Below are 13,238 nucleotides of genomic sequence, written 5' to 3'. Positions count from 1 at the left end.
GTGCATCTTGAGGCTTTTTTTTCTCCTCTTTAGGGTGCTTGTCTTTCCCTTAAATAAAAATGAAAAGTAAATGGAACTGCTTTCTAATAAGCTGTCATTGTTTACAAATAGAAAAAGTGGCACATTTGTTTCAAAATAAAATATTTGAAAGTTATGGAATTATTCCTTCATTCCTGTCCTTGTATATTAGGTGGCAGATGACTCTGCTGCCCTGTAAGGCATACTGGGAAGAGACAAACTGCTGTCAAGATTTTCCTGTTATTTCAGGGGAGTTGAGAGTGTGGTTTACAGCATGCTTTCCTGAGATATTTTATACCCTTTGCCAGCTTTCCTGACCCTGGCCAGACAGAAGCAGCCATCATGGTTCCACAGGTTATCACTTCATTTACTATAAGTGGCATTTAGTAAAGTTTTATCTTGCCAGTGACACTTTATAGACAGGCTCCAAATGGGCGTGTTTTGCTTCTTTACTCTCCTGTATGACCCTGTAATACTTTGGCCTAACTTAAATGTCAGTCTTCATTTTAGATGGAAGAATCTGTCTAGATGATTCTTTATTTCTTGCGTAAGAATTCTTTATTGACATAAGAGTCATTATTGACTCTTAAAGCAAGGGAAAGAGATAGGAACTTCTTTGTCTGCTTTTAAGTATGTATGATGTCATAGACTTGCACAGAAGAAAACATGACACTGAACTTTGTCCTTGAAAGATTTTTTAAGATGACTATTATCCATCATGTATTTTCTGTGAAACAGTCTGCCCCAGACTAAGGTTTTGTCTTTACCAAGACTTTTGAAGGTGTTACAACTTTGCAAAGGTTTAGTTTCAGTAGATGATTTTATCAGAGAACATCATGTTGCTTGAAGCTTTTCTTGAGCAAAAGTTTGTAGTATTCTTGTTCTGATTCCTGCTAGAATTTAGTTTTTGTTTGAAATACCATGTGTAGAGAACTTAAGTATCAGAAGATAGTCTTTCTTTATCAGAAGTTTTCAAGTACAAAGCTAAAAGTGAAGATCTTTGTTGCTAAATATTCAGCACCATAGCTTTACAGCAATTCTGTAACAAGAGCCATAAAAGATACTTGTGATGGTGAGTAAAAGGTGCTGAGGTACAGATTCCAAGTGAGCTGGCTTTTGTAAGCTAGCCCAGTATTTTGAAAATTACACAATTCCATGTAGATAAAAAGTGCACATATATGTCTATGCTGTTTCTAAAGAATGCATGCTTCAATGCAGTTTTTAACTGTCTCACGTAATGCGGATTTTTAAAATATCTCTTAACAGCATTTTTCCTTCTTATTTCAGAAACTGAGAAAAGTGATCTAAAACAAGGTAGAAATAGCAGCTATTTAATAAATGCTCTGAGGTCTGATCCTTCCTTAACTAAAGAATTGCGAGTTGTTTTGGAGCAAGCTCTGGAGGAGAAGCTGGAATCTCTGGGAGTTAAAGCAGTAAGTTATTGAATTATTTAAATGAAGGGTAGTCTTTGTACCACTTCTCTTCTCTTTCACTCCTATGCTACAGTTCTCAACCTATAAAATCCAAAGCTAAACTTCTGTGTTTTAAGTAACTGTAATTCCTTAACCATTAACCTGAGAGGATGGCCATCGAATTACAGCTGTGGAGGATATGGCTACACTTGTGAGCAGTGTTACAAACTTTTGTGATTTTTCTACGAGCTTTGTGATATCTGAAGTCTAAAAGAGTGCTTACAGTAGAATTTGTTTCCTTAGGGTGTTCGTGGAATATCGAATGATCGCTTAAATAAAATTTTGCGGGCTATTGAACATGCCAGAGAACGCAAAGAGAAGCAAGAGCCCACCATTCACGGGATTCGAGAGCAGCTTGAACGTCAAGTTGGCTTTCGGATTGAAGAGAAGTCATTATCTTCTAGCAAACTTGATTCCTGTTTTCAGCTTCCTGGTGAAGGTTACCATGGATTTTGGGATTTATTTTATTGTCTTACGTTTTATAACTGCTATTTAAAGTATTTAACAGCATTTCTGTATAGCTGCTTTCCTGTTTTTCCATGTCAATATTCCATATAGTTGTGGACAACTGAAGTGTTATCTTTAAAGGATTCTTGACATGGTGTTTAACAGCAAATATCTTAGCTCCGGCAAGATACATAGTGTTGTGTTGGGAGTGTAGCACTTCGGCAGCAAATAAACTCTCTTGCTTTCCAGCTGATCTTCACAGACCTGAAGGGCTGGATATGGCTGCATTTATTTTCTGATTTTAACCAATTCAGCACTGTAAGTCTGATCATGTTCCCAGGTGCACCAGTAGCGTGGGTTACAGTCTGAGTCTGGGCTTGTTTTGTGATCCCAGATTTGCCAACAGTGACAGCTTAGCATCAATTCCATCTCCCTGGCTGACTGCTGTGATAAGGGTCATCCAGCCTCTTCCTGCTCTTCCTGATAACCTACACCCCCTCAGCATGCCATCACGGCCACATAATCCCTTAGCTACGCATCTCATGCCTGTCTCATGGAAGTCCCTTCATCCTATATCTTATCACTGTAGGCCTCGTTCCTACATTATCCACCCCATGACTACAGTCACACCTTCAATTTGATGCCCCTATCACATCTGTTCAATGGATTTTTGGGGGTCTCTGTAAGGAAATTGCTCATACCTCTCCCTCACACCTTTCATTATACCACACCCAGACCTTATGTGTTTCTGACAGATCATTATCTAGATTTTTACATATATGTCTATGATCAAAGCAAAACATATTAGAATCAGCATTAATGTAGCAACAGGATGAAGTAATTTATTGAAAATTCCTCTAGCTGTGGATGACTGTATGAAGAGGGGCATCTGACCACTGATGCTGTCCATCTTACTTCTTACTGTGTTCTTAGCAAGGCCCTAAGGTAATTAGATGCTGCCTGGACTGAAATTCTCTTCAAAATTCTCTTTAAAATTCAGTGGCATTGTGGTTACCTTTCTGATTTCAGTGGGCAAAGTGCCCTCATCTCCTTCCCTTATATTTGCTGCCACAGTAGATTTCACTAGTGAGAAGTGCATGTGGTGCAGAATGTACTCTAGTTACCATATTCATTAGCTTCCACAGATAGAAGAAGGGAGGGTCTCCAACCTGCAGGTCAAGCTTGTTGATGTGTGAACAAAATTTGGTTCATTATGGCAATAGTTGCTTCTACAACTAGGATAAGCAGTCCTTGGATGGTTAACTTGATCTTCAGTGAAGATGTGCTGGCATCATTCCCAGTATCATTCCTGGAAAGGGAAAGCAATACAGCTTTCATTGGGGTTTGTCCAGACAGGTTATCCCTTCGTGGCTCAACTTGTTTAACTGCTTGGACTAATGATTATAGTCCCTTTTCCAGCTCTGAATATCTCTGTTCTGTCTCTTTAAATGCAGCTGAGCAGAATCTCTCTGGTCCATCAGGGCCAGATGTGAAACAGGCTGCAGTAAGTCCCTCAACTTTTAAAAAAGCCCTATTTTACTTTTACAGGGCCACTGTGGGGGTTGTGGGACCAAGCTCTGGAACTGCTTCATGTGTTGCTCAGTCCACTCCCATGATTTTCCCTTTTTGAGCAAACCGTACAAGGGATGGGCAATAATAGAGAAACCAGGGATGTTTGCACCAATATCTGAAAGTTCCCATTAACTGTTCTAATTCTTTTAGTCTAGACAGATTGTATCCATGCTCTATTTTTCCAAGGTGTCAGAAGCAGCTCCTTTAATCCATCAGGTTCTGAGGAACTTAACCTCCTTTGGGCCCTTGGATGTAGGAATGTCTAAACCTAAGGGTGTTAACCCATTCTTTCCCTTTTGTGTTGCACAACTAACCTCCATGAGGTCTTCTCCACCTGGTGTTGTATCACTGTGTTGTAAAAGCAGAACTACGGGGCCCACACTGGGTGCATAAAGAGTCTGTTAACTATAGGTCTGGTCATATTCTAAAGAGCCAGTCTATTAAATACAAGATGTGTGTTTTTTTTGGATTGCCAGAAATATATATATACACACGTATTATACATACACATATATACAGACATTTATATATATATAAGCATGAACTTCAGGGTAGCTGTTTACAGCACTAACAATACAATTGCAATAACAAGATTAATTTCCTGGGTCAAAACACTTGGCATAGCCAAGAATTAAATTCTGAAAGATGTCTGATCTCTGAGAACCAGCTGTAAAGCAAGGAGGTTTATTTTCTGCCAAATTGCTACGCTTTTTAACCCAACACATGGTCACTCTAAACTGCTTGGAAGAAAACAATTACATTTTCTCTTCTTTTTTTTATGAAACTATAGTCTGCAGTAGAGACATCTTTAATTGTAGAAATTAAATGTGAAAGATACCGAACAATGATTGTAAGAATGACATAGATAACTTTTCTTGTAGAAAAACACAAGTTCTGTCCATTGGGAATTTCCTCAGTTGCCACACCTCAGAAACCATCAAAGTCTCCATCAACTGTCCACCCACCTGGACAAAGAACAATCATCCCTGAGTATAGTTCTACACCGAAGTAAGAGATGCCTTTCTAAAAACAGTCATATCTCAGATAAAAGTCCTATGGGTTTGCATTTTTATGGCCAATGTGAAAATTTCCTCAATTTTAAGAATTGAGGAAAGAATTCACATAACTTCATATAAACTTTATGGTTGCTGTCAGTCTTGAAATAACTTGTCTCGTTATTTTTAGATCCAAAAAGATTCTTGGAAGTGGAGTTTCCAGAAAGACGCCTAGTATCACGTATGTTTTGTTCCCTTGCCTTTTTGAAGAAGACATTTTTGGTGACATGTTTGCAACACAAAAACTATAATTAAGCTAAAGTCATAAACACTCTCTGGGCTGCGTACTTCATTTTTTGGTTTAAAGTGTTACTCTATTTGAGTGTGTTATTATAATCCCTGAAAGATAGTATGTTTTTCTTTCAGCATATGTGTTCTTTGTTGTGGTTGGGAAAGAGAGATATTGAATAAGATAAATAACTTCCTTTAGTTTCTCTCTTAGATGTTTTTTCTGACGGTGTTAAAAGCCTTTAGAGACTGGTGACCTAATTTTTTCAGTTTATTGATATTTTCATACTGCAACCAAAATTATATACAATATTCCATGTATATATTCCATTAATTCCATGATATTCCATTATATTCACATCAGGTACATTACTTTGCCACTTCCTGCACTGAAAAATTCCCACACCTAACTGATGTCACAAGAGACTTTTCTGTGGCACAGATTCCTTGATCATGAAATTTGCTCTATCTGCTGATCCATGGAAGCCCATCTGGTTTTGCCTGGCAAGACTTGTTTTATATTGGTCTCTTGCTTCATAAAGATAGTTGCATAAATGGAAGGAGTCATGTGTGTACAAGAGACCATTTTGAGATAACTCTCTGAGTTTAATTTGCATTTCTTTTTTTTTTTTTTTAATTGTTAAAATTTAGGGGAAATTCTGTCTTTTTGCACTAAGAAAAATCTACATTATTGGAAAGGAAACACATGGAAGCTTAAACATATATGCAGTGATAAAGGCACTGAAACTCAGTAAGTGCTCATGTTGTATGTGGTTTTCCTTAGAACACCACCATTCAGTTCAGAGGATGAAGCTGATGAAGATGATATGAAACAGTCTTATGTAACACCAGACATATTGCAAAAGCAGTCAAAACCATCAAGCAGCATAGTCCATGATTTTCAGAAGTCTTCTGGCAAGAGTGATGGGGATGAGAAGGAGGAAAATGGAATTGAAGAAACTGGAACATCTGCCAAAACTTCTAAAGGTTTTTCACTGCATTTGTATATAGATGTTGTAACAGCTGTGCGTCGTTTTGTATTTCATGATAATATTTCTGTGTTAGAAAACACAATGAAGGCAGACTACCTATCCTTGAGTGTATATATATATATATATATATATATAGGGAAACACCTTATGTTTTTGCTAATGTGTTTTTGTTAATGTATTACTTAGAGATATATATCATCCTCTTCTGTATATATACAGGAAAAGACAATGTTTGTCTCAGAGAGACTTCTTTTATTTTTACCTTGGGGAAGATTTCTAGAGAGTTCACAGTAAAGTCCCTCCTTGCAAATGGAAACTGTCAATTTAATATTTTTCTGAATTTTAGGAACAGTTATTCAAAAACTGAGCAAACAAGTTGGAGACAGTCTTTCTAACCATGGAAGTAAGAACAAACCAGCTGGAGGAGTTAATGTTGCACAGGCATTTATTAAGAAAGAAGAGGTGAAAGAACCAAAGGTATAGCTTTTAATATGCAGCATTATTACATTAAGTAATTGAACTATCTGTATGTTACTTTTTTTTTTTTTTTTTTTTTTTCCATGCTGAATTCATCTTGATGCAGTGAAGAACTTAATTCTCCAAGATAGTTTTGTAATTACAGCTAAGTAGTCTTTTTGGGTACACCTGCACTGGTGTATAGAAAAGTGCTAGCAAGGGACCTGTGGCAAGTGTCTTCATCTGCACTGCTTATTTAGCTAATACCTTTGATTGGATCACTGCAGCTCAAAGTTTGGTCGTGGTATCATTCTTATATTCTACTGTAGCAGCATAGAGAATCCTCCTTTACTTGTTTTCCTCGTGTCTTGTTTTGATGGAGCAAAAAAGGAATTTGCATATCTAATATTTAAAAACATTATTTCTAGAGCTTTATCTAATATGGGTGTCTTAAATACATTTTAATGAGAGGATGCATTCCATTTGTCTTTGTTCTGCATCAGTCCACAATCACATACTGCTCTCAGACTGCATCAAATCTGTTGCTGTGCATTGAGTATGGCCTGTGTTCACCAGCAGAATACTAACACAATGGATTCTTTACCCCTCAGGCTCCTAAAGTTCTGGTCTTCTCTTCAGTTTAGAGTTCTATAATTGGTAAACCATTTTGCAGCAATTTGGGATCTTTACCTGAACAATTTTTAGAAGGAACAAAGGTTACTCCAAATGAGAAGTCAACAGCACAGTGGTTTTGTGTCAGTTTGAGTAGCTGTTACTAGATTGAAGTAGACAGACTTCAAGGTGCTAGTTGTAGCATTCAATACAATATTTTTTCACTAAATTATCAAATAGTAATTACTGAGAATCCTGTTGTCCGTAATAAAACTGATACCTTAGGGATTCTTGACCGTGAGTTAAATCTGAAACTCATCACTCCCCCCAGAAACAGTGACACTTCTATTCCATATTCAGAAAGGAGTGATTGTCTTAATCACCTTTGGCCACGAGGGTAACATAACCACATTTAGCCTGTGTCCTTGAAATTGCCATTGCTGACCCCTAAGTTGTCCATTGGCTGTGCAGAGCTGCAAATCACACGAGAGTCAAAATTATCAACACAGACATAACTATTACACTAATTTTCTATCTAGCGTTACTTCCAAATTCTTTGTAATGTCAGATTTTACAAGACCATAAAATGTTCATAGCTAAATTGGCAGGAGGATTTTGTGAAGATCTATAGATGATGGGTCATTGTGTTGAGGAAATTGGGCTTCAATAGCAAAGACCTGTAGCAAAATAAATCTTAAAATCTGTGTTTTAAAAATGCCATCATTTTCACTGATAACCTCCGTTCCCATATCTTTCAAGCCTCTGAACCTTAAGGCAAGTATTGGGGGAATGAAATCCCTCCTATTGTGGTAGAAGTTTGACACCCCCAGAGAAGCCTGAACTTAAGTAAATCCATGAGACCCAGTGAGAAGCTTTCCAGGGTCCTAAGGAAATTGGTTGATATAGTTGCCAAGCCATTCTTCCATGATAATTGAAGTCATCACAGCAGGATATAGTCTCTGACTGAAAAAAGGAAAATAGGCCCCATTTCTAAAAAAGTAAGAAGGAGAACCCTGGGAATTACTGGCCTGTTAGTCTGACTTATGTGGCCAGAAAGATCACGGAACAGATCCTTCTGGGCAGAAAATTAGACTATAATGAAAAGACAGTAGGTTTAGATTAGATATTAGGAAGAAATTCTTTACTGTGAGGGTGGTGAGGCACTGGAACAAGTTACCCAAAAGAAACTGTGGATACCCCATCCCTGGAAGTGTTCAAGGTCAGGTTGGAGAGGGCTTTGAGCAATCTGGTCTAGTGGAAGGTGTTCCTGCCTATGGTGGGGGAGTTCAACTGGATGATCTTTGAGGTCTCTTCCAACCCACACCTTTCCATCATTTTATGAAAAATATTGTTGCTATAATTCATTTAGAACACCTTGTGTCTCTGAACACAATGTGTCCTGTATGAACACAATGAGTTCAGAATAAGCTTAGGAAACCAGGGCAGGCACTGCTACTTTTTTTCTGGAATCTTTACAGAAGAACACACCATCTTGTATGGTTTGGTAATTATATGCATATATTTATGCCCATATTTATATGTTTAATGTAGACATCTTTATATGAGTCTTTGAGTTCATAAAACTGTTTAGCAGTTTTGATTGCTTCCATGTATTTACATTCATCAAAACTGAATTATTTTCAAAGTTGACAAGTTTATCTCTATTTTTTACTTTAACAATTATTTGGGGCTTCTTGAATGTTCAAGGAAACTCTTCCTCCAGCATTTCTCAACACATGTGACTGAGTTTCCCTTTACCACACCCTCCAAATGCAGATAATTTGAAACAGCACAATAATGAATTCTGGTATGTTAATAATATAGCACACTGAGCAGATCTGTCAGTTTTTGAAAAACAGTTTGCAATGTTAAAATGGACTTATGTTGCAAGATAAAGCATTACTGCAGTCTCTTCCCCACTTTCGAGACACACGACACGTTCATATTTGTTGATTTTTCTCTAGCATATACATACCCTACATTGTTTTCTAATAGCATCTGAACCTTCCTTCTCTGCAATGGAAGCACCATCTAGATCTTTACTGTAGGAGAGTACTGGAGACTCCAGTGAAATAAGAGACTAGACACCAGTGAAATAAGGTTTTAGGTTTGTGAGAAGCCATTGTTTGCTTTTCACAGTTAAGCTCTCTAAAAATAGCTCAAATCCATTGAACCACACCTGACTGAAAAATAGGGAAATGCTGTAGCTCTTCTTACTAAAGCTGAATGAAGATATTTAGTTCTCGGGCAGAAGTAAGAGGGACCATGGACTCATTGCCTTCAGGTTTGTCTGTTTGAATTGATTCTCATTTTGTGAATTTACTATAGAAATCCACCACTTAATTAAAATATGTTTGTACACGCTGACACTGAGTCTTGAGAGGCATGTGTATTTAAAGTTTGGGCACCATGCGATTTTTAAAATTTTCATTATTTAATTTTGTCTTTAAAGAAATCAGTTTTAAATTGAAAAGGCCTTTACTACAATATTTTTTCCTGGTTTGACTACAGAATGCTTGTGAACTGCCACCTTGCATGTCATATATTTATTTTCATGTAAGTAATCTACGTTCTAATGCTTTAAGGACTTTCGTCTCATTGGAACATCTCAGAAAAGATAATCCTTTTTTAAGGCTGGCATGAAAACAGAGGTTTGTACCAGATACAGAACTGGCAGAACTTTAAATGTTTGCAATTCCTGACTTTGAAAAAAAAACAACAAATCTCTTTTAGTTTGGGAATAATAACAGTGAATTAATATCATTTAGGTAATTGAATTAATGTGGATTTTAAAACTGCAGTGATAGATTTCATAAAGGCCACGTGCATTTTTCTTTAGCAGTTTCACATTGTTGCATTTAGGAGAGATCTCAGCACAGTTTGAACATACTGAGGATTTTTTTTCTTGTCCCTGTTAGCTCACAGAAGCTGATGAAGATGATTGGGATATTTCATCAGTAGAGGAAGACATTTTATTGATGAAAGATGACAGAGGTCAGAAGGGAACCACAGTTCAGAAAAATGAGCCCAATGGTGCATCTGTGGTACAGGCATGGGGCCTTCCCAAGAAAAGTGTGCCAAAGGAGGAAGGTAACATTCATAAGTGATTGACCCACCTAGAGGAGAATTAAGTACAGTGTATTACACATTGTAATTCAATAGATGGTGTTTTGTCAAAAAAGAACAAGAAAAACTCTGTGTTGGGATTCTTGCCATAAAAATATTCTGTTTTTATGATACTTAGTGATACATAAACCACACACACATAAATACACAGAGATGCCAAATTAAATTTGATATTTTAAACCATAACATTATCAGACTTCAACCTCATCTTAAAAATTAATCATCTGAGATTTTTTTTTTTTCCCAAATTTAATGAAGAAAGGAACTCACTTGTCTTGAGAATAATAACAACGTTTTAGGTTTGTTCAAGTTACCTAACTGACGTACCAGGCTGAGATAAATATTTGAACTAGTGCTAAAGCAAAAGCCTTAATCTTACATATAATTTATATAGTGGTTTCTAACCGTAACATTTTAATGTATGTAAAGGTTAAAGCTGTGTCAATTACATAGAGATCCATCTGGTTATTTTTTAAAGGAAAGTAAGGTTGGCACTGACTGCTTGTACTGTGCTTTATGTTCTGTGAAAGAAACAATCTACATATTGTCAACACTTGTCATTTTCTTACTGGTTGCAATTTGAGACTTCCTGAAGTCCACAGATCTTCACTCACATAGCATTATCTTATAGACAAATACAAAGTAAAAATATCCCCAAAAGAATATTATTAACTACTAATTGTTTTGTCTGTTTGTTTTAACAGGTCTTCATGAAGCTGATAATACAAGCACCTTAAAAAGCAGCTTAGTCACTGTAACAGACTGGAGTGATTCTTCAGATATATAATTGTTCCATTCCTGATGGGAGGTCCTGCTTTTGGGTTCTGCTGAGGTTCAAAATGCAGGTGAAAACATCTCCCAGTAACTTCTCTCATGGGTCCTGTAATAATAAGGAACACTGTTTACAGAGCTCTTGTGTCCTTCAGTCTGACTCTGAAAATAATATTGAAATATGCATTACTGGCCATGTCTGTTTGGAAACAAAGTAATTCTCCTCTCTCTTTGTGGTAGTTTAACCCCAACCAAGCCCCAGGCAGCTGCTCACTAACTTCCTCACCTGTGGAACTGGGGAGAGATTTGAAAGAGCAAAAGTGAGAAAACTCGTGCGTTGAGATCAAGGCAGTTCAATAGGGAAAGCAAAACCCACACACACAAGCAAAGCAAAACAAGGAATTAATTCACTGCTCCCCGTGGGCAGACAGGTGTTCAGCCATCCCAGGAGAGCAGGGCCCTGTCACATGTAATGGTGTCCTGACAAATACCATCACTCCAAATGTCCTCCTCTTCCTCCTTCTTCCCCCACTGTATATACTGAGCATGATGTCACATGGTCTGGAATGTCCCTTTGGTCAGTTTGAGTCACCTGTCCCACCTGTGTCCCTTCCAAACCTCCCATGCACCCCCAATTTCCTCGCCAATGTGGTGGTATGAAAAACAGAAAAGGCTCTGTGCAAAGGCCTGCTCAGCAATACAAAAAACATCTCTGTTATCAACTCTGTGTCCAGCACAAATCCAAGACACAGCCCCATACCAGCCACAGTGAAGAAAATTTCCTCTATCCCAGCCAAACCCAGCACACTCATGGGTTCCGTGGTGAAAGTCCCTTTCATTTCTCTGAGGTGAAGATTTTACCTCTAATGTTTACATTAAAGATTGAAACTGGTCTTGCAAGAAAGCCTGTTAGCCAATGAACAGAATATACTTTAGAGTATTACTTTATACAATTTTTAATGCATTTTCTTGTATTTTATCATGAACTTTATATAAAATGGTCAACATTTTGAAGAAAATATGTCCATGTATTAAACTGTTAAGTTTCTACCATGGTTTACAGTAAACACTAAATGAAAAGAAAAAAGCCTCAGCTCTAAAACTAATCATCATTAAATGCCTCCTATATGGAGAAGTTGGTTTGTTGGGATTTTTTTTTGTATTGGAGTTGAGTCTTTGTTAGTATAAAAGGACAGCAATTGGAAAAAAAATTACAATGTCAAGCCACAGTAAGAAACACTGACCTGCCATTGCAGAAGTACTTGACATTTCTGGTTTGTCCATATTGGCTGCCGTCTTAAAAAAACGCAGCAGTGTTTCTACTTAAATGAAGTACAAAAATAATGTAAAGCAAAAAGAACCTTGGCTTTGTAGTTCTAATGTAATTCAGATAATATCAGATACAACATTTTTTTCTATACTGTGCCATTATTAAATAGGACTGTTAGTTTTTATATTTACACTGTTGTCCCAAACCAACCAATTTTTATTGAAACTCCACAGGTCCATCACTTCAAACTTCACAACAAACCTGAGTTTGTGTCTGATTTTAGCGACTCAGTTTAGAAAGCATTTTGTGGTTATTTGTAATCTCTGTTCTCATTTATTGACTTGTACAAATATTCCCTCAAAAGTCATCACATTTCCATGAACAGGCAAAGAAAAAACACTAGCTGAATTTTTGAACTGCAATGTGCCAATACGATATATGTGGTGCCATTCCCATAAGCAGCTGACATGACAAACTGAATTAGTAAATACCTCATTTATTTTTTTTCAAGAATGCAACATCAGCTCATGATTGCCGGGTATAAACTTTACAATACCAACATCAATCTTAAAATATTATATAATAAAATTTACATCAATATGTAAAAAGCTGCAAGTTAATATTTTTAAAAGTCATTGTCTTAGTGGTAAGTACATTGGGGTTGGGGGAATCACTCTGAATGAAACATTCAAAATCATATTTAAAAACACTTTGAGTCTTCCAAAAGTGCAACTAAACATAAGCGTTCTTGTCAAAGTGCTTGGGTGGGGTTTTGTCAGGGACACTGTTGTGGACCTTTGTACGAGAAGACATCACAGATGTGGCTCCATTATAGGCATACCCCCTCCTGAAGAGAAAAAAACAACCATTTACAGCTTGTCCCACAGACAGGTGACATCTCTGCATCCAGGCATTATAGTAATAAAGGTAGAAGAAATGTATGGGAATGTACCCACAGATTTCAGGGGAGGGGGCACATTCCTACTCTATGTGGTCCCATTCTAGTTAAACATTGCCACTCCAGCTATCTGTTTTTGCATCTGTCTTTACACTTTTCTGTAACACATATCCCTCATTCACAGCTAAGTAAATTAGGGCCTAATCATGAAATAATTTAAATTGTAGCAGATCCTAGTGAATAGTTACTCCCTACAGCTGTTCCTTTATGTTACCACCTCTCTTCAGATGCTCGAAGTCCCACTGCCACCATCGCTCACTT

General features: G+C 37.2%; 2 protein-coding genes across 3 annotated transcripts in view; one reads left to right on the top strand and one right to left on the bottom strand.

Moving 5' to 3' along the window:
* DZIP1 (DAZ interacting zinc finger protein 1) overlaps positions 1-11,201 on the top strand; it is a 35,547-nt gene extending 24,346 nt beyond the window's left edge. The window contains exons 12-19 of the mRNA XM_066340458.1: positions 1,306-1,451; positions 1,734-1,929; positions 4,391-4,517; positions 4,695-4,745; positions 5,577-5,779; positions 6,131-6,261; positions 9,771-9,942; positions 10,683-11,201. Coding sequence (XP_066196555.1) covers positions 1,306-1,451; positions 1,734-1,929; positions 4,391-4,517; positions 4,695-4,745; positions 5,577-5,779; positions 6,131-6,261; positions 9,771-9,942; positions 10,683-10,765 — 1,109 coding nt within the window. The 3' untranslated portion in view covers positions 10,766-11,201. The remainder of the gene's footprint in view (positions 1-1,305; positions 1,452-1,733; positions 1,930-4,390; positions 4,518-4,694; positions 4,746-5,576; positions 5,780-6,130; positions 6,262-9,770; positions 9,943-10,682) is intronic.
* Positions 11,202-11,271: 70 nt separating this feature from the next.
* CLDN10 (claudin 10) overlaps positions 11,272-13,238 on the bottom strand; it is a 55,321-nt gene continuing 53,354 nt past the window's right edge. For both annotated transcript variants that reach the window (XM_066313450.1, XM_066313449.1), the window contains exon 5: positions 11,272-12,866. In XM_066313450.1, the coding sequence (XP_066169547.1) occupies positions 12,752-12,866 (115 nt within the window). In that variant the 3' untranslated portion in view covers positions 11,272-12,751. The remainder of the gene's footprint in view (positions 12,867-13,238) is intronic.

The sequence above is a fragment of the Sylvia atricapilla genome, chromosome 2, assembly GCF_009819655.1.
Source record: "Sylvia atricapilla isolate bSylAtr1 chromosome 2, bSylAtr1.pri, whole genome shotgun sequence".
Lineage (NCBI taxonomy): Eukaryota > Metazoa > Chordata > Aves > Passeriformes > Sylviidae > Sylvia > Sylvia atricapilla.
The sequence above is the reverse complement of the archived record's forward strand: the minus strand, read 5'-3'. Positions and strand labels throughout refer to the sequence as shown.